Source organism: Thunnus thynnus, chromosome 1 (genome assembly GCF_963924715.1).
Source record: "Thunnus thynnus chromosome 1, fThuThy2.1, whole genome shotgun sequence".
Taxonomy (NCBI): Eukaryota; Metazoa; Chordata; class Actinopteri; order Scombriformes; family Scombridae; genus Thunnus; species Thunnus thynnus.
Window position 1 is genome coordinate 40,491,379 of NC_089517.1, and position 18,707 is coordinate 40,510,085.

The 18,707-nt window shown below is 40.2% G+C and overlaps 1 protein-coding gene across 6 annotated transcripts in view; it reads left to right on the forward strand.

Moving 5' to 3' along the window:
- The first annotated feature begins 2,453 nt into the window (after positions 1-2,453).
- Positions 2,454-18,707, forward strand: part of adamts17 (ADAM metallopeptidase with thrombospondin type 1 motif, 17) — a 417,430-nt gene continuing 401,176 nt past the window's right edge. For 4 of the 6 annotated variants that reach the window (XM_067598185.1, XM_067598187.1, XM_067598177.1 and 1 more), the window contains exons 1-2: positions 2,454-2,623; positions 3,027-3,394. In XM_067598185.1, the coding sequence (XP_067454286.1) occupies positions 2,566-2,623; positions 3,027-3,394 (426 nt within the window). In that variant the 5' untranslated portion in view covers positions 2,454-2,565. The remainder of the gene's footprint in view (positions 2,624-3,026; positions 3,395-18,707) is intronic. The other 2 variants (XM_067598186.1, XM_067598182.1) reach the window with 1 other exon arrangement.

Here is an 18,707-nt window from a genome sequence, read left to right on the forward strand (position 1 = left end):
CTGATAAATATAATTGGGTGTCATCTGCGTAACAATGAAAATTTATGGAGTGTTTCCTAATAATATTACCTAAAGGAAGCATATATAAGGTGAATAGAATTGGTCCAAGTACAGAACCTTGTGGAACTCCGTGTCTAACTTTTGCCTTCACGGAGGATTCATCATTAACATGTACAAACTGAAATCGGTCTGATAAATAGGACTTAAACCAGCTTAATGCAGTTCCTTTAATGCCAATTAAATGTTCCAGTCTCTGCAAAAGGATTTGATGATCAATTGTGTCGAATGCAGCACTAAGATCTTACAGGACAAGTATAGAGACAAATCCTTTGTCCGATGCAGTTAGGAGGTCATTTGTGACTTTCACCAGTGCTCTCTCTGTGCTATGATGCGCTCTAAATCCTGACTGAAAATCCTCAAATAAACTATTGTTATGTAGAAAGTCACATAACTGATTAGAGACTGCTTTCTCAAGGATCTTAGATAGAAATGGAAGGTTAGATATAGGTCTATAATTGGCTTAAACACCTGAATCAAGAGTAGGCTTTTTAAGAAGAGGTTTAATTACAGCTACTTTAAAGGACTGTGGTACATAGCCTGTTACTAAAGACAAATAAAGAAGTGCTCACAAAGGGTAAGGCTTCCTTAAGCAGCCTAGTTGGGATGGGATCTAAGAGACAGGTTGATGGTTTAGCTGAACAAATCATTGAAGTTAGTTCAGACAAGACGACTAGAGAAAAACAGTCCAAATATATGTCAGGATTTACTGCTGTTACTAAGGTGCCTGTTGAGGGCAGGAGGTGGTTAATTTTGTCTCTAATAGTTAGAATTTTATCATTAAAGAAGCTCATAAAGTCGTTACTACTGAGAGCTATAAGAATACATGGATCAGTAGAGTTATGACTCTTTGTCAGCCTGGCCAAAGTGCTGAAAAGGAACCTAGGGCTGTTTTTATTCTCTTCTATTAATGCTGAGTAATAGGCGGCTCTGGCATTACAGAGGGCCTTCCTATATGTTTTAAGACTATCTTGCCAGACTAAGCGAGATTCTTCTACTTTGGTGGAACGCCAAATCCTTTCCAATTTTCGCGATGTTTGCATTAATTTGCGGGTTTGGGAGTTATACCATGGAGCTAACCTCTTATGTTTTATTATCTTCTTTTTTAAGGCGGCGATGGAGTCGAGTGTTTGTCTTAGTGAGCCTGCAGCACTATCAATAAGATTATCAATTTGGGAGGGACTAAAGTTAACATAAGAGTCCTCTGTAGTATTGAGATCACTGAAAGTTGAGAAGGAATGACCTGGTGTGACGTCACGTGATCACGTGACATGAAAACCTTGGGTTTGAAGTGAAAATACTTTTTCAGTAAAATTATTGCTTTCCAATTTATCTGTAGGAAATATTATTTGCTTTTAACTGAACTTAACAAAACAGGTTTAAACCGGAAACCAAGATTTTTGTTTAGACCAATGTAAAAATGCACTTCAAATCAATGACACAATCTTTTAATCTCCCCCCTGTTGCCATTAGTTACAAATGACTTTGTACATAAGTAGTAGAGGTCCAGATATGCCAACTGAGTGAATTTGTTGTGTGTCAAATATTGCACTTTTAATATAAGAGGGGAGTCAGATTTTGGGAGACATAAAAGCTAACCCAACAAAATATGACTCCCCCCTCAGTCTCTCCTCTGTTGCTACTAGTGACAAATAGGACCAGATATGTCGGCAAAGAGATTTTGTTTGTGTCACATCTTTAATTGTTTAAATATAGCGTAAGAGGGGACTTAAATTCGTTAAGTGAAACTTGCAAAATGAAACTAAGTGAAACAAAATCCCTCATAAAACCATCTCCTTGCCAATTTACTATTCTTTCATTATTCATTTATCCTTCATTAAACTGAAGATAATAAGACTGGTTATAGTAAACATATTTAAACTGAAGTAGAGAGCGAGATTAGCTTGTAGTGTGAAGTGTGTGCATGTTCACGTGAAGGTGAGTCAGATTCTGCAGGCAGTCAGAAAATTCTATAACACCGGTCTAGATTTCATTCATGGCTGAGAACTTTCCAGAATTGTTTCCCTTCTCATTTTATTTAACTGTGAACTGTGTCTTCCACCTTTTTGTTCCTCATTTAGTTTATGCACCATGTCTTTCAGTAATGTGACTGAAGTGATGTAAAGCTCCTGGTATTGCCATGTACCAAACCTTTCAAAAGCCGACCCCCCAAACCAATTATCTGCACCTTTTCTCTCCACTTCAAAACACGTGTAGATTTCGACCCCCAATTGTGACAGACAACTTCACTGACCAATAAGAATGCAGGGATTTCTCTCTTTTTTTTTTTGACGGGTCATGGTTTAATACAACCAATCAGACATCAGTAAAGGCCGGCCCAGGCTGTGTAGGCGTGTCCTGCGCTGCCAAATAAGTCCAGCCTGAATTACTGCAACTTCTCCAACTTCAGGAAAAGTTGCGTAGTCCACGCAGTGCTTTTCATAGCGCTTCAGTCCTCTCACATTAAAACCATTCACTTCTACTTATTCTACCATACTTTGCTTTATTATGCATAACAGTCATGTTACCCATCTGCTCCTCTGTCTTCTTTACATCGGATTGACTGGTAAGTACTGATTGGGAACTCTTTACGCACGAGCCCTATGCTTTGTGTGTGTTTCTCTCAGATATAGGTCAGCTAAAGTCATCCATTTCCTCAGTTGAAGAACTGATTTTTTTGTAGTAAAGATCAGGTTTAGGCAATCGACGGTAGTTTCCTCCTGTATGGTTGCAAGATTCCCTCCGACAGTGTACTACACTATAAAGAGCGATCTCTGCAGTAATGAATGGCACACCGTTTCTAATAGTCGCGGGCTGCAGACTTTTGCAAGCCACAAGTTGAACTCTTAAGTTTTATGTGGCTTTAAGAGTCATGGAGCATTAGCAGACTGTTCAGCCAGTTCACCGAGTCAGGATAGGAGGCTGTTTTTGCTCATTGGCCGCTGTTTAATGGAAACTGTGTCTTCCAGCAGCCCAGTCTGAGCTGGACACAGATGAAGTGGTTCCCAGGTTGGTCTCCGGACTGGAGGCGCAGCTGTCCCCCGATCACACTGTGCTCACACTGCGGCGCCGCGGTCAGCGCTCCCTGGACGCCGCGGATGGCGGACACTCTGACCCGGATAACATAATTCTGTCACTGCCTGCTTTTGGAAGGAACCTGTACTTAAATCTGACGCGGGACAGCTCATTTCTTTCGGGGGATTTTATGGTGGAGGAGAGGCGCAAGGACCAGAGCGCAGCGATGAGCCGGCTATCCATGAAGCAGCTCTGCTTTTACTCCGGCTCCATCCTCAACCACACGGACTCTTTGGCATCACTGAGCACCTGCGGCGGCCTGGTAAACCCATCTTCACTTTTCTGCTCTTCGTTATATGTTTCATGTCATATCAAGCACTTGAGATACAGTATTGGTTGGATTATAGTTTGGCAGCAACTTGGTTGTAGACTTTAAATGTTAGGCAGCCACCCTGCTGAAGTGCCTTTCAGCAAGGTTGTTTGGCCCTGTCTGCTCAGTCAGTGTAGTTAATCTCTTAGAGTTGCAATGATTTGTCGATTAATCACCTACAGATAAGCAATCTCCAACTATTTTGATAATCAATCATTTGAGTCACTTTTTAAGAAAAAAAAGCCAAAATTCGCTAGCCCCAGCTCGTCAAATATTTTCTGGTTTAGTTAGTCTAATATGATAGTAAACTGAAATTTCCTTTGGTTGTGGATTTGTTGGTTGGGACAAATGAAGACATTTGATAAAGCAACTTTAGGGAAAATAAAATGGGTAAACTGGATTAAACCAGTTTAATGACAGAAAAAAGTTCCCAAAAACCCATTTAAAAAGAGGTTGAACATCAGTTAAGTGTAGCGTGTTTTAGCAAGACTCATGATCTCCAAGTCTGCTGTTCTGTAGCTAACCCTGAACTATGACCTCCCTGTGTGTGAATTAAAGAAAATATGAATCTCCCCACTGTGAGCAATGAAGTTACACATGAGCTGAGAAATTTCAATAATGCTCTTATGTAAATCAACTGTGCAGATAGGGGTTCAGATTCTTTCTCTTTGACTCTTCATCAGAAACAGGCTTGAAGCCAGCTCTTATAGTAGAGTGTGCTCCATTATTTCCTCTAAATATCCTCAGTGACATTTTAAACATTCAGCTCACCCACAGTAAGTGAGCAGATTATTGTCCAGCTGTGTACAGACACTGTGAGACACATGGTGGGTTAATATGGAATAATATCACCAGCAGCTGCAGCAGTTGAACCTGTAATCTCTGTGTGTCCAGACCATGGAGTGTCAGGATGGGGGGCTGAGGGGTGTTCTGAGTGTCCTTAGTAAAATTAGAGATCGGATGTGTCTCAAAATACTAATACAAGAAGTACAAACTATGTATCTATGTTGACAGTGAGCTATTGTGGCAGAAAAATGTGCTTTGGAACAATCATGCTAATATCAAATGTAAAACATTCATGAAAAAGCTGGTTAAGTTTTTTTTTTTTAAAGTATTAAATTTAGGGGGCGGCTGTGGGTCAGAGGTAGAGCGGGGCGTCCACTAATGGGAATATCGGCGGTTCAATCCCTCCAGTCCATATGTCGAAGTGTCCTTGGGCAAGATACTGAACCCCAAATTGCACCCGAAGGCTGTGCCATCAGTGTGTGAATGAGCATTAAAAACGCCTCCTGACGAGCAGGTTGGCACCTTGCATAGGAGCCTCCACCATCAGTGTATGAATGTGTGTGTGAATGGATGAATGTTGGCTTGTAGTGTAAAGCGCTTTAAGTGGTTGAAAGACTAGAAAGGCTCTATATAAATGCAGTCCATTCACCATGTACCATATTTTCTGAGTGGTCCCATGAGTCATGACACCACTGTTAAGTCCACAGTTTCTATACTTGTCATTAGCTGTGAACAATCTTATCCTGCAGGCCTGCACTTTTTAAAGGTAATTCAGGTTTACTACAACTTCCGTCAGATTTTTGTGGTTTTTGGTCATTTTTATCAGTAATGATAACATTGTATTCACCAGTAGAGCCGATGCACCATGTACACGTAATATCAACTGAAATGTTAAAGGTGCTAACATCATATTTTTAATCTGATGTTACACAAGAATAATTAAAAGTGCAGGAAGAAAGTTACAGGTGAAAAGTGTGGTAAAGACTGTAGTATATGTAAAATGCTTTTGTAGTACAGTTCTTTGAAAAATAGTTTTTGGACAACCATAGACGTCTACCGCACAGAGGAATAAGATATATTGGACTTTGATACACACACAATACTTGTAAGTAGGATGAGTTAATTGTTGATTTGGCTCTGCACATGAAATTTGTTGAGAATAAGAAAAATATAGAAAATCACCAGCCTTATCCTTTTAATATTGCTTACAGTGATAACGATAAATTAAATTCAACATGTTTGTGACTGTAGAGTGTTGTTTAATAACTACTTGCACATGAAATTATTCCTTTAACCTCAGTTTTGGCATTTCTTTCCTTAGAACATCCAAATGCAGCACAAAAGTCTGGTATTCTTACTCTATTAGAGGACCAGACCAATATTCCGGCAGCTTACTTATCCCACAGCCTGGCATGCAGCATCTATGGAAGCAGCTGAGCTGTCATTATTCAGCCGTCTACTAGTCGCCGCAGTTAGGAAGGTTGTTGTGCTCCGGTTCATGACGTAAAATGGCTTGTTGAAAACTAGCTGATACTGATTTATCTCTTGGTCTTCTCATATAATCTCTAATCTTGCTTTTAATTTGACAAGTTTACATTATTAATTTCTAGTTGACATTGTGGGTGTATGCGATGTGGTATTGCGTGTAGCTTTGTATTTTGTATAATGCGTCCTGTGTGTTTTTTGCTTTGTACTGTTTGTTATTGTGCTGTTATATGTTTTATAACATATAACAGTATGAGACCATTGTCCTTGATTGTAATGACACTGTAACCATAATGAAGAGTGGGAACGCAAAACTTCACTATGACATCAGATATGCCTGCTTTGAACAAAACTTTCCACAAAACACGAAGAAGGATCACAAAACTGAACCAGCTGAAGCTGTGATATCAAGACTCCAGCAGAATAATTGTAAAATCAAACACTTTCAACAGTTAATGCAGTGAAGAATTCAATTCAATTCAGTTCAATTCAGTTTTATTTATATAGCGCCAAATCACAACAAAAGTCATCTCAGGGCACTTTTCACATAGAGCAGGTCAAGACCGTACTCTTTAATTTACAGTTCCAACAATTCCCCCATGAGCAGCACTTGGTGACAGCGGTAAGGAAAAACTCCCCTTTAACGGGAAGAAATCTCAAGCAGAACCCGGCTCTAGGTGGGCAGCCATCTGCTTTGACTGGCTGGGTTGAGAGAAAAAGAAAGTGGGGGGGGGGGCAAGAGAAACAGAACAACAACAACAACAACATTAGATACATGACTAGCAACAACAAACAGTAGTAACAGCTGGAGAAGGACATCCCCGTGGTCATGAGCCAGAGCTTGGTCCCTGGGGTTTCGTGCGGATGAGAAAGCACAAAGAACTCTGGGGAAGAAGTCAAGTTAGTAACATTCAGTAATGGTAAATGAATGCATACAGATGGAGAGGAGGAGAGAGGAGCTCAGTGCGTCAAGGGATGTCCCCCGGCAGTCTAGGCCTATAGCAGCATAACTAAGGGCTGGTCCAAGGCGAGCTTGGTCGGCCCTAACTATAAGCTTTATCAAAAAGGAAAGTTTAAAGCCTACTCTTAAATGTAGAGAGGGTGTCTGCCCCCGCACTGAATCTGGAAGATGGTTCCACAGGTGAGGAGCCTGATAGCTGAAGGCTCTGCCTCCCATTCTACTTTCGGTGACTGTAGGAACCACCAGTAAGCCTGCATTTTGGGAGCACAGTGCTCTAGTGGGGTAATAGGGTACTATGAGCTCTTCAAGATATGATGGTGCCTGACCATTAAGGGCTTTGTAGGTGAGGAGAAGGATTTTAAATTCAATTTGGGATTTTACAGGAGGCCAATGCAGAGAAGCTAAGATGGGAGAAATATGATCTCTTTTTCTAGTTTTTGTCAGTACACATGCCGCTGCATTCTGGACCAGCTGGAGAGTCTTTAGAGACTTTTTAGGGCAGCCTGATGATAATGAATTGCAATAATCCAGCCTGGAAGTAACAAATGAATGGAATATTTTTTCTGCATGTTTTTGAGAAAGCATGTGCCTGATTTTTGCAATATTATGTGAGTGAAAAAAAGGCAGTCCTTGAAAATTGTTTTATGTGAGAGTTAAAGGACATATCCTGATCAAAAATAACTCCCAGATTCCTTACAGTGGTGCTGGAGGCCAGGGTAATTCCATCCAGAGTAGCTTTATCATTAGATAATGTATTTCTATGGTGTTTAGGAGCAAGCACAATGACTTCAGTTTTGTCTGAGTTAAGTAGCAGAAAATTGCAGGTCATCCAGGTCTTTATGTCCTTAAAGCATGCTTGGAGTTTAGTTAACTGATTGGTCTCATCTGGCTTCATTGATAAATATATCTGGGTATCATCTGCATAGCAATGAAAATTGATGGAGTGTTTCCGAATAATATTACCTAAAGGAAGCATACACAAGGTGAATAGTATTGGTCCAAGTACAGAACCTTGTGGAACTCCGTGTCTAACTTTTGCCTTCATGGAGGATACATCGTTAACATGTACAAACTGAAATTGATCTGATAAATAGGACTTAAACCAGCTTAATGCAGTTCTCAATTAAATTTTCCAGTCTCTGTAATAGGATTTGATGATCAATTGTGTCGAATGTGGCACTAAGATCTAACAGGACAAGTATAGAGACAAATCCTTTGTCTGATGCAGTTAGGAAGTCATTATTACTTTCACCAGTGCTCTCTCTGTGCTATGATGCGCTCTAAATCCTGACTGAAAATCCTCAAATAAACTATTGTTATGCAGAAAGTCACATAACTGACCAGCAACTGCTTTCTCAAGGATCTTAGAAGGAAATGGAAGGTTAGATATGGATCTATAGTTGGCTAAGACACCTGAATCAAGAGTAGGCTTCTTAAGAGGTTTAATTACAGCTACTTCAAAGGACTGTGGTACATAGCCTGTTACTAAAGACAGATTGATCATATCTAGTAAAGAAGCGCTAACTAAGGGTAAGGCTTCCTTAAGCAACCTAGTTGGGATGGGGTCTAAGAGACAGGTTGAAGGTTTAGCTGAACAAATCATTGATGTTAGCTCAGAAAAATCGACTGGAGAAAAACAGTCCAAATATATGTCAGGATTTACAGCTGTTTCTAAGGTTCCTGTATTTGGGGAGAAATCGGTGCCTGTTAAGGGCAGGAGGTGGTTAATTTTGTCTCTAATAGTTCGAATTTTATCATTAAAGAAGCTCATGAAGTCATTACTACTAAGAGCTATAGGAATACATGGATCAGTAGAATTATGATTTTTTGTCAGCCTGGCCAAAGTGCTGAAAAGGAACCCAGGGCTGTTTTTATTCTCTTCTATTAATGCTGAGTAATAGGCGGCTCTGGCATTACAGAGGGCCTTGTGTACGTTTTAAGACTATCTTGCCAGACTAAGCGAGATTCTTTCACTTTGGTGGAATGCCAAATCCTTTCCAATTTTCGGGATATTTGCTTTAATTTGCGGGTTTGGGAGTTATACCATGGAGTTAACCTTTTATGTTTTGTTATTTTTCTTTTGAAAGGGGCGATGGAGTCGAGTGTTATTCGCAATGAGCCTGCAGCACTATCAACCAGATTATTAATTTGGGAGGGACTGAAATTAACGTAGGAGTCCTCTGTAGTCCCTCTAGTGAAGACATTTTTATCTTATGGCGTATAATCCAGTAATAGGAATTCAAAAGTTATCAAGTAGTGGTCTGATAAAATAGGATTTTGTGGACAAACTATCAAATGTTCAATTTCGATGGTCAGTCAGCACAAGATTGAGGTTATGGTTATGACAGTGAGTGGGTTTATTTACACACTGAGAGAAGCCAATTGAGTCTAATAATGAGATAAATGCAGTGCTAAGACTATCATTATCAATGTTCACATGAATATTGAAATCGCCTACTGTAATTACTTTATCTGTACTAAGGGCTAAGTTTGATAAAAACTCTGAGACTGAGTACAGACCAGGAGGACAGTACACTATAACAAATAGAATTGGCTGTAAGGTTTTCCAGGTTGGGTGAGAGATATTAAGAACAAGGCTTTCGAATGAGTTATAATTAAATTTTGGTCTAGGGTTGATTATTAGGCTTGAATTGATGATGGCTGCAACTCCTCCTCCTCAGCCAGTATCTCGAGGAATGTGAGTATTAATATGACTGGGAGGACTGGATTAATTTAGGCTGACATGTTCTTCATGACACAGCCAGGTTTCAGTAAGACGAAATAAATCAATATGATGATCTTAGGTTAGATCATTTACTAATACGGCTTTAGATGATAGTGATCTAATGTTTAAGAGTCCACATTTAATTCTCCTATTTTATTGTACAATTGCAGATGTGGTGTTAATTTGTTTTATATTTTTTTTATCAACGACTCCTCTTTTATTTATTTTAGATTTAATTGATTTAAGTGGTTGGGGGACAGACACAGGCTCTATGTGGTTTTGGGTGGGTAACAGCTCTAATGGTAGCACAGAGAAGTGTGTAGGACTGCAGCTCTGCCTCCTGGTCTCAACTCTGGGTTGTCATGAAGAACTCATACTGCAGCAGACTCATATTAAACACTTACAGCAGTGTCTGCCTGACCATTGCACCTTTTTAGGCTCAAGTTTAAGGACTTTGTTACACAAAAAAGATGTGATGTCTCCCATTAATACAGAAATGCTGCTACAGAGTTCTGGAGCTTTTGTAACGAAATATCATTTCTGGACCTGTGATGCGGTGGAAATGTATTAAGTGGACCTCTAAGACTTGTATTTGAGTACCCCTGCTGTAGTTGGTCATAGAATTCAGTAAATCAACAGTTGAAGTCTTTCCTGGGATTTAGTCTTAGTCATAAGGGCTCTGTGGGGTGCCATGTGTTTATTTAGGATTTGCATGCACGCACGCGCACACACACATGCACAATCACACACTATAAATGTGATTTTAAGTCTGACTAGGGGTGTGATCATGCTGTCTGTATTTTTCCAGACTTCACACATTCAGGCACACACTGGTGTGTCATGAATACACACAGCAAGTACCCCAGATTCCTTTAAACTAGGAGTGAAGCTATTGCTGGCTGTGAGCCAGGACAGACTTTTAACCTTTTTATTATCATTCTGTTGATTTTTCATTCTTCTTTTCATTCTTCTTCTCTAGACAGACAGGATGTTGTTATGTTGACATGAAGATGTTTTTAATGTGATGACCATTCATTGGAACTAACTAGGTCCGGCTCAGTGACACCTGAAGTGGGAAAAGCCAGTCTCTCCCATACACAAACATACCTGACCACACATGTATAATGGCTTGCCTGTTTGACATGGATCTCCATATGCTATATTTAACAATGTCCACTTGCAGTCACTGTCCTTAACCTTGCAAGTCAGGCTACATCAGTGCACACACACTCTTACAGTCACTGTTTATTCTCAAGGTCGTACAGTGACACTGCTAATCAGATTTATTTGAATCAGCAGCTCGTGTTTGGCTGAGGTTCACGTAAAACACAGCCCCTCAACATCTTGTCTGTGTATGGGTAAGGTTTTCTGACGATTGTATCTGCAGAGCAGCTGAAATGGGATGACAGAAGATAAATTTGGATTGTATTAGTGCTTCTAACATGGCATCTCTGAAGGCAGCAGGAAAGTTTGAAAAGGAAACGGAGACAATATATGAATAAATAGAGGGACAGTCATCATCATCCGTAGATGCTATCACAGTCGTTATATAGTATTTTCTCATGCATTTTGTACTTCATATTTCTTCTTGTCAAACAAATAGTATTTGTATGCAGTTTTAAATTGATGTTCCTCTATGAAGGGCATGCCCTAGCCAGTGTCATAATCCTGGTTGCCTAGCAAAGTAGTGGTGACAACATGTTTTTTCCACAGTCTGTGCAGCAGGGATGTACCATTGCTCTATAGCATCACACTACATCTACCAGCTACACAGCTGGGTGTTGTCACAAGAAGCTAATACAGACCACACTTGAGCACACCCAGCTGTGATGTTGGCTGTGGTCAGGGCAACAATGCTTTTTTTGATACAAGCTCTACTATGGATTTATTCCTTGTAAATTGTAATCCTTTAGATTTTAGCCAAAAAAAATCACTTTGTTTTAATAAAGAAAAAAATACAACACTGATCATATTTCATGCTGTAAGTAGTTCTGCAGGACACAGTAAAGTTGGTTTTCTTGCTGAGGTGTGCAGCCTGTCACCTGCAGCTCTTGACCGAATGGCTCATTGTAGCTGTTCACAACTGTTCCACTACTCCCTGACATATTTAAAACTGATCAGCTGTCAAAAATGACTTAAATTACTCTTGTTTATAGATGTGTTCCTGGTGAACGATAGCTGTCATCATTAACCTCAGTGAGAAATACACTGCATATACCATGGCTGCTTCACAACAAAGCTACCTTCTGTCTCACCAGTTGAATGCTTTAAATGTGAACTAGCAGCAGTAGGAAATGTTGGGTTATCATTAGCAGTAACTTAATACAGCTCTGATGAACAGGAAAACAGTGAGGCTGATATCAATGAGATAAATTTACAAACAATAATGCTGGATTACAGGCAGAATAGTTTCCTGTCAATTCCTTGCATCTAAATAGGTCATTTGCATCCATTGTGGGAATGGCGGACTCTGCCACAATGAAACAATTAAATCTCATATGTAAAGAGGTAATTACTGAATGGCTATTGCTGAAACAATGCCAACCATAGTTTCAAAATAGGGTTTGATTTCATTAAAATATTAAGAATTATTACTTTAAAGAACTAACAGTGTGTTCACATATACAGATAAAAAGAGGCAAGCTCTCTCTTCTCTCACAAGCCTGAAGCTGAGTCTTTATTAGCAAATCAAAAGTCAGCAGTGAATTCTGACCATTAAAGAGGCCTGGCAATTTAAACATTTCCCTTTTTAAAATTTGTAAGTTGTGTTTTTTACCAAGTTGACACCAAGTCCTTTAAAAGCATATATCTAATAATGCTTTGTGGAAGACCTGCCTACCACTGTCTTGTTTCTTATTCTTTTCGGATTTTAAGAGGCCAGAACATCAGATTTTAATGTTTTTGTTTTTGTGTTAAATCAAGTCAAGGAGCAAAGTCAAATCCTTGTAGGAATCAAAACCAAGTCAAGATCCAAGTCTTCAAGTCTTAAGACTCATCCAGCAAGCTATTCACCAATCCACCCAGTACTTTTTTCTAGAATTAAGCTAGTGCTTAAGCCTTGTAACCCCACTATGAGAACAGCAGTTCAGAAGCAATTTCAACATCCTTGCAGTTATGTTGTAGGTCGGCATGGTTGCTGTCCATCTTTCTCCACCGTACACTTCTAAAAATAGCATCTTAAAGCCATGTTTGTAAAATTTTCTCCATTCAATTCCAGCAGAAGATTTACAGTTCTTGACTCATATCCTCTGCCACGGATGAAAGATTGCCTTAATAACTTGGGTACCGCCAAGTATGTCATCAAATTAGACTTGCTCAAAGGATATTAGCAAGTACCACTGACTGACCGTGCCTCCAAAATCTCTGCATTCGTAACCCCAGACCACTTCTTGCAATATGCAGTTATGGCTTTTGGCATGTGCAACGCACCGGCTACCTTTCACAGTTTTGACAGAGCTGACTAACTGTAACATATATTTAGATGATCTGATTATGTATACCACCACTTGGGAGGAACACACAAAAATCCTTGAAAAAGTGCTCACTTGGCTCGCGGAAGTGTCGTTCACGTTAAACTCGGCGAAATGTGAGTTTGGGAAAGTCACTGTCACCTATTTAGGGACTTTGACTTCTACACCTGTAGAAGTCAAAGTCTCCACTATAACAGAGTGTCCCATTCCTTCCACAAGAAAAGCCCTTCGCAGGTTTCTAGGCATGGCAAGTTATTACAGGAGCTTCTGTCGTAACTTTTCTACTGTTGTCCTTCCACTAAGAACTCTACTCAGCCCAAAGGCAGATTTCGTGTGGACCTCTGAGTGTCAACATGCCTTTTGAAAGTGTGAAGTCTCTCTTAAGTCACGCCCCTGTACTTGCCACTCCCGATCTCTCCAGACCTTTTAAATTGGAGGTGGATGCCAGCGCTGAGGGAGCTGATGCTGTGCTACTGCAGGAGGACGCGGACGAGGTTGACCACCCAGTATGTTATTTTTCACGTAAGTTCAATAAGCACCAAGTCCAATACGCCACAGTTGAAAAAGAAACCCTTGCTTTGCTGTTGGCACTCCAACATTTTGAAGTATATGTTGGGTCCAGTCCCTTGCCTGTTGTAGTCTTCACAGATCATAACCTCCTTGTCTTTCTGTCCCGCATATACAATCACAACCAGCGACTCGTGGTGGGCTCTGATTGTGCAAGATTACAACTTAGATATCTGTCACAAAAAGGGTTCAGAAAACGTGTTGGCAGATGCTTTGTCCAGAGTGTAGGTTACCAACCTATGTGATTTGGTAAGTTGAACCAAAAACCAGTTGGTTTATGTCTTAAGGGGAGGGGTGTTACAGCTGCCACAAACCCCTGCCTTGTGTGTGTCTGTGTGCAGTCTTTTTCTTCATGTCAAGCAGTCTCCAGTCATCCAGGCTCCTCCCACTTCCCAGCTGGTATTGGTGAGGGTCCTGATTGGAGTGGCCCCTGCTCAAGCCAGCCCTCCAATCTCAAGGCTTCAATCCGTGGGCCGAACTGATAAATGTCTAGCCAGCCTGCCAGTTGGGGCAGCGGGGATTCAGGGAGCAGCTCGCTATGGTGACTCTTATTGTTGTGTGATAGCTGTTGTGAGACTAGTATGAAGCACCCACTTTTTAACTGTGCTTCTCGTGAATGTTGAAGTCAGGTGCACTGGATCTAATATGAGGCACTCGCTTGTTGTTTGGGCACTGGGCCAGGGGTAGTTATAAGTATCACTGATTGCTCGCGTGCACACATTAGTTGTTTTTTTTGTTAGCTTCATCAGGAGCCAGGGTGCTGTTCTTATTGTGTTTATTTTATAAGCCACTGAAAACTAGGCCTAGAGAGTGAGGTGTTAGTTTTGTTGTTTTCTTTGTGTAAGTAAGTTTAGCTCGGATTTAGGAGTCCTCTTTTGGTTATATTGTTTTTTTTTATTTGAACAGCACCCGCCAGCCCCTCTCCCTCAGTTAGTTGCTTGCCTTTTGTGTATGTGATTTCTGTGAACCACCGGCCCTCCTAGCAATAAATAACTGTTTAACCAAACAACATTCTGGTTTTATGTTGCTTCCCTTTCCCCTAGTGAGCTGGGTTGTGACAATTGTTCAATTGAATGTGATAATAAACAGAAATTTTTGGAAAGAGCATTAATACTAATGTTTGGACTTCCTCACAGTAGTGATCTAACTTACAGAAACAATTTCGTACTGTAACACTTGAAAAATGAAATCAAACTCTTGGAGCTGAGGATGGAGTGATTTTTAAATCAACTCAGATCCCTCCAAGCACAGCTTTCTGTATGGATGTGATATACCTCTCTCTCCAGCTAATGCCTATGAATAGTATCAATGTCCCCATGTTTTTGGAGCTGTACAAATGCTTTAAGCCATCTTCCAGTCCACATTATGCTGGCGAACAGTATTTGTTAGTCCTGGGGCTCAGCCAGGAGCTGAATGTCTGCACAAATGCTGGAACAGACTGAGAGGTGCTCTATTTTATGGCATACCAGACTTTAGTCAGAGCTGGTATGTTCATAGTGGCTGCTTGTGGCTGCTGTTTGTGTATTGTGTTGTGTGTATTTCCTGTTAGCCTCTACTGTTGTTGATGCTATACCGATAAAGAAGTTTATTATCTGAGCAATGTCTCCATGGTTTTTTTTAAAATTCCAGTCCCAGTACCTGGTCAAAGTTCTGTTGTAGAGAATTGGGAAACCATTGTCTGTGACTATCAGCTTTTCCACTATTTTCTTTGAAAATCTTTGACGGAATAGAAAACAGCTCTGTGCTTCTGTTTCATGAAGGAATCAAAACAAGCTGATTGGTTTTTACTCCCACTCATCAGAGACATTTATATAAAGTTGCTGGGTGCCTTTTCAGTCTGTGAGTGTAATGATGGCCGATGTCAGATGAATGGATTTCTGTTCTGTCTTGGTTCTGTTCAGTCGGTGTGTGTGAGTCCATCTGTGTTTCTTGTGTTGCCAGGGTGCAGAGACCTCATAAGTGTGTGATGCAGAGTGTGCAGAATGATTGATTTGACTTTACTTTAACATTAGAGCTCATATAAGAATCTCTTATTCTTACCAGACTGCCTTGATTTCAGGAAGAATGAACACCTCACTTGCCCAGCAACACAGATTTTCTTTGTTCTCTATGTAAAAACTCCCAAGTCCTCCAAAATAAATTGCAAAATATGTCTTTGGTCCATACACTCCAAAACGACACATACAAACATTTTCTGATCAGACACCCCTATCAGCATGATGACATAATTTGTCTGTGCCTTCTAAAACTGTTACAAATCACTGTTGACATAAAGTCTGGTTAGGTTTAGGCCAACAAAATGAGTACTTTTTCAAGGTCTTGAAAACATTGTATCTTTGGTTAAATGGGACCTATTTATGCTCATTTACAGCTCTATATTTTTATTCTGAGACTCCACTAGAGCAGCTTTGCATGATTCACAGTTCAAAACTTTCTTTCAGTTCTTAATTTATCTTATACTGGCCCTTTATGCCTCCCCTCAGTTCAGCCTCTGTCTCTAACAGGCAGTTTTAGCTCCTGTTTCTTTAAGACCCCCCCTCCCAATAAGCCCACTCTATTCTGATCAACCAGCTTTCCGGAAGCCTGCCGAGGGGCAGCCATATCCGAGTCATGTTAAGTTACTGCCAATGCAAACCCAACATTTCCTGCTTTACTGCTTCAAATTAAAAGCTTTTAAATGACTAAATAATGTGGGACTTTTATTGTGAAGAATTTACAGGGAATGAAACATGTTTCATTTCACCACCGAATTAGTGGAGCTTTGTATTGTGCCGATGTCGGCTCGGGCTGAAAGTAGGGTAAGTCCAGGTCAGTTCATCACACTTTTGGACTGCATCGTCATAGATATTAATGAAACTCGGCATGCTGATTTGGTCATATAAGAAACCTGTGGAGCCACGATTGCATCTTTCTCGGATCACTATTAAAGGAGATGTGGGCAAACGAAGTTTGAACTAATCAGCGTGCGTCTGTTACTTTGACTTGCCATATCTCCCTTGATATAAGTCATAGAGAAATGGTTCTCATATCATTTTAAAGCTCTTTTCCAGCTCTATATTTTACTTTACAATATTAACCCAAAAAATGAAAGGTAACAGTGTTATGAATGATTATAATCTTGAAAGTTGAATTGTAAAAAAAAAAAAAATTAAAATGGATCAAATTTTCACCAAAGTTAGGTTATAATGTCTTGGTCTTTGGTTATTGAGTTGTTGCTGAAATGTCATGACTTATTTGAAGTGGCATCACATCACTAATTCCTTACAATGTTGTTGAAAAGCAGTTATTGATCATTGAATGGTCAGGCACATGCAAAATTACAATGCACTACTTTCTTGATGGGCTCACAGGCCACTGGATAGTGTGCTCAAAGAAATACATCATGGGTGGAATGATGAAGATAAATGTTAATTCAGTTCAATTGCAGTACTCTCACCTTACTGTTTGAATGATGAAGTGGTAATGAAGTTAGGAAGCAGTGGCTACACTCTCAATTTGTGCTCCTTCAGAGCCTTTGAGGCAGCAATTGTGTCTTTGTTTGACATTGTGTACATCCGTCCTGTTGCCATCACAGGTTCAACTACCAGTAGCACATCCTGGTGGTCCATCACAAGTGTATCAGGGCGATATGGGAATGTGTACGATGGAGATGGTCCATGAGGATGCAGAAAGTTCAATCTCAACTCTCCAGTGCTGGGCATTGTCTCTTCAACACATCCCAGCCACCACTCATTATCATACGCAACCACAACGTAACCTTTGATGCTCACAAAGTCAAGTGATTCCTTAGGTGAGAATACCCTTTCAATCCTGCTTTCTGAGCACACTGAAAAGGGTCTGACATCCGCTTTGTCAGCTGACAATGGCTGAAATTACATAGCTTTCGTCCTGACAAAGTGGATGTCAGACCCTTTTCAGTGTACAGGGAAAGCAGAATCGAAAGAGTGTGCTCACTCATCTTCTGTCTGACGCAAATCTGGACTTTCTCTGTCTGATTGAAACATGGTTGAACCAAACAACTCCTGCGAGTGTGTTCACAGTGCCCAAATATCAATGTTTTAGAAGAGACAGACCTGATGGAAGAGGAGGAGGGGTGCTTTTTTATTTGAGAGGCAACATCAAATGTGAACATGTTGTTTACAATGTGTGTACATGTTAGAATATGTTCAGATAAAAATAATGTCATGACAATGTCATGAGGGGCGGCTGTGGCTCAGGAGGTAGAGCGGGTCGTCCACTAATCGGAAGATCGGCGGTTCGATTCCCGGCTCCTCCAGTCCACATGCCGATGTGTCCTTGGGCAAGATACTTAACCCCAAAATTGCTCCTGATGGCTGTGCCATCAGTGTATGAATGTGTGTGAATGCTTAGCTTCCTCTGATGGGCAGGTTGGGACCTTGCATGGTAGCCCCTGTACCCATTCAGCGTATGAATGTGTGTGAATGGGTGAATGTGATTCGTAGTGTAAAAAGCGCTTTGAGTGGTTGGAAGACTAGAAAGGCGCTATACAAGTACAGTCCATTTACCATTTACAACAAATGTCTTTTTAACATCATAGGTGTCTAAAGGCCCCCTTCTGCAGATGACACTTTCTGTGATCAACTCATAGAAGTCTTGAAAGAGTGCAATTTCAACAAATAATTATTACTTATGGGTGATTTTAATGTGAACTGGGAGGATAAATCTAAGAGAAAAAACTGAAAATGATCACAGAGAAATTCCAACTAGAACAACTAGTAAAAGGCCCAACTAGGATTGCAAAATGCTCCAGTACACAAATTGATCTAATATTTACTAACAAATCAGAAAGAATAACAAAAACTTATAATTGAATCACTGGCTTATCAGATCATAACCTAACGCTATGTGTGAGAAAACTGACTAAAAATAGATTTAGGACTACAGCAACTAAGACAATGATCCTTCAATGCATACCCAGAGCTAAGCAAGAAGAATTTGCCAGTGAAATTAACAGCTTGAACTGGGACAATGTACTGTCCTCTGATGATCTGGACTATGACTGTGATACTTTTATTCAAAGAATCAACTTTGTGAGGGAAAGATTTAATGTGAGGATACAGATCAATTTTAAAAATAAAAACTATTTACCATGGTTTAATGAAAATTTGTGGAAATTAATGAGATCTAGAGATGCTGCACTAAGGAAGGCAATTACAACTAGAAGAGACACTGCCATGCTGATTCATAAAGGTTTAAGGAACAAAGTCATCCAAGAGCTAAGAGAAGCTAAATCTCACTTTTATCTCAGTA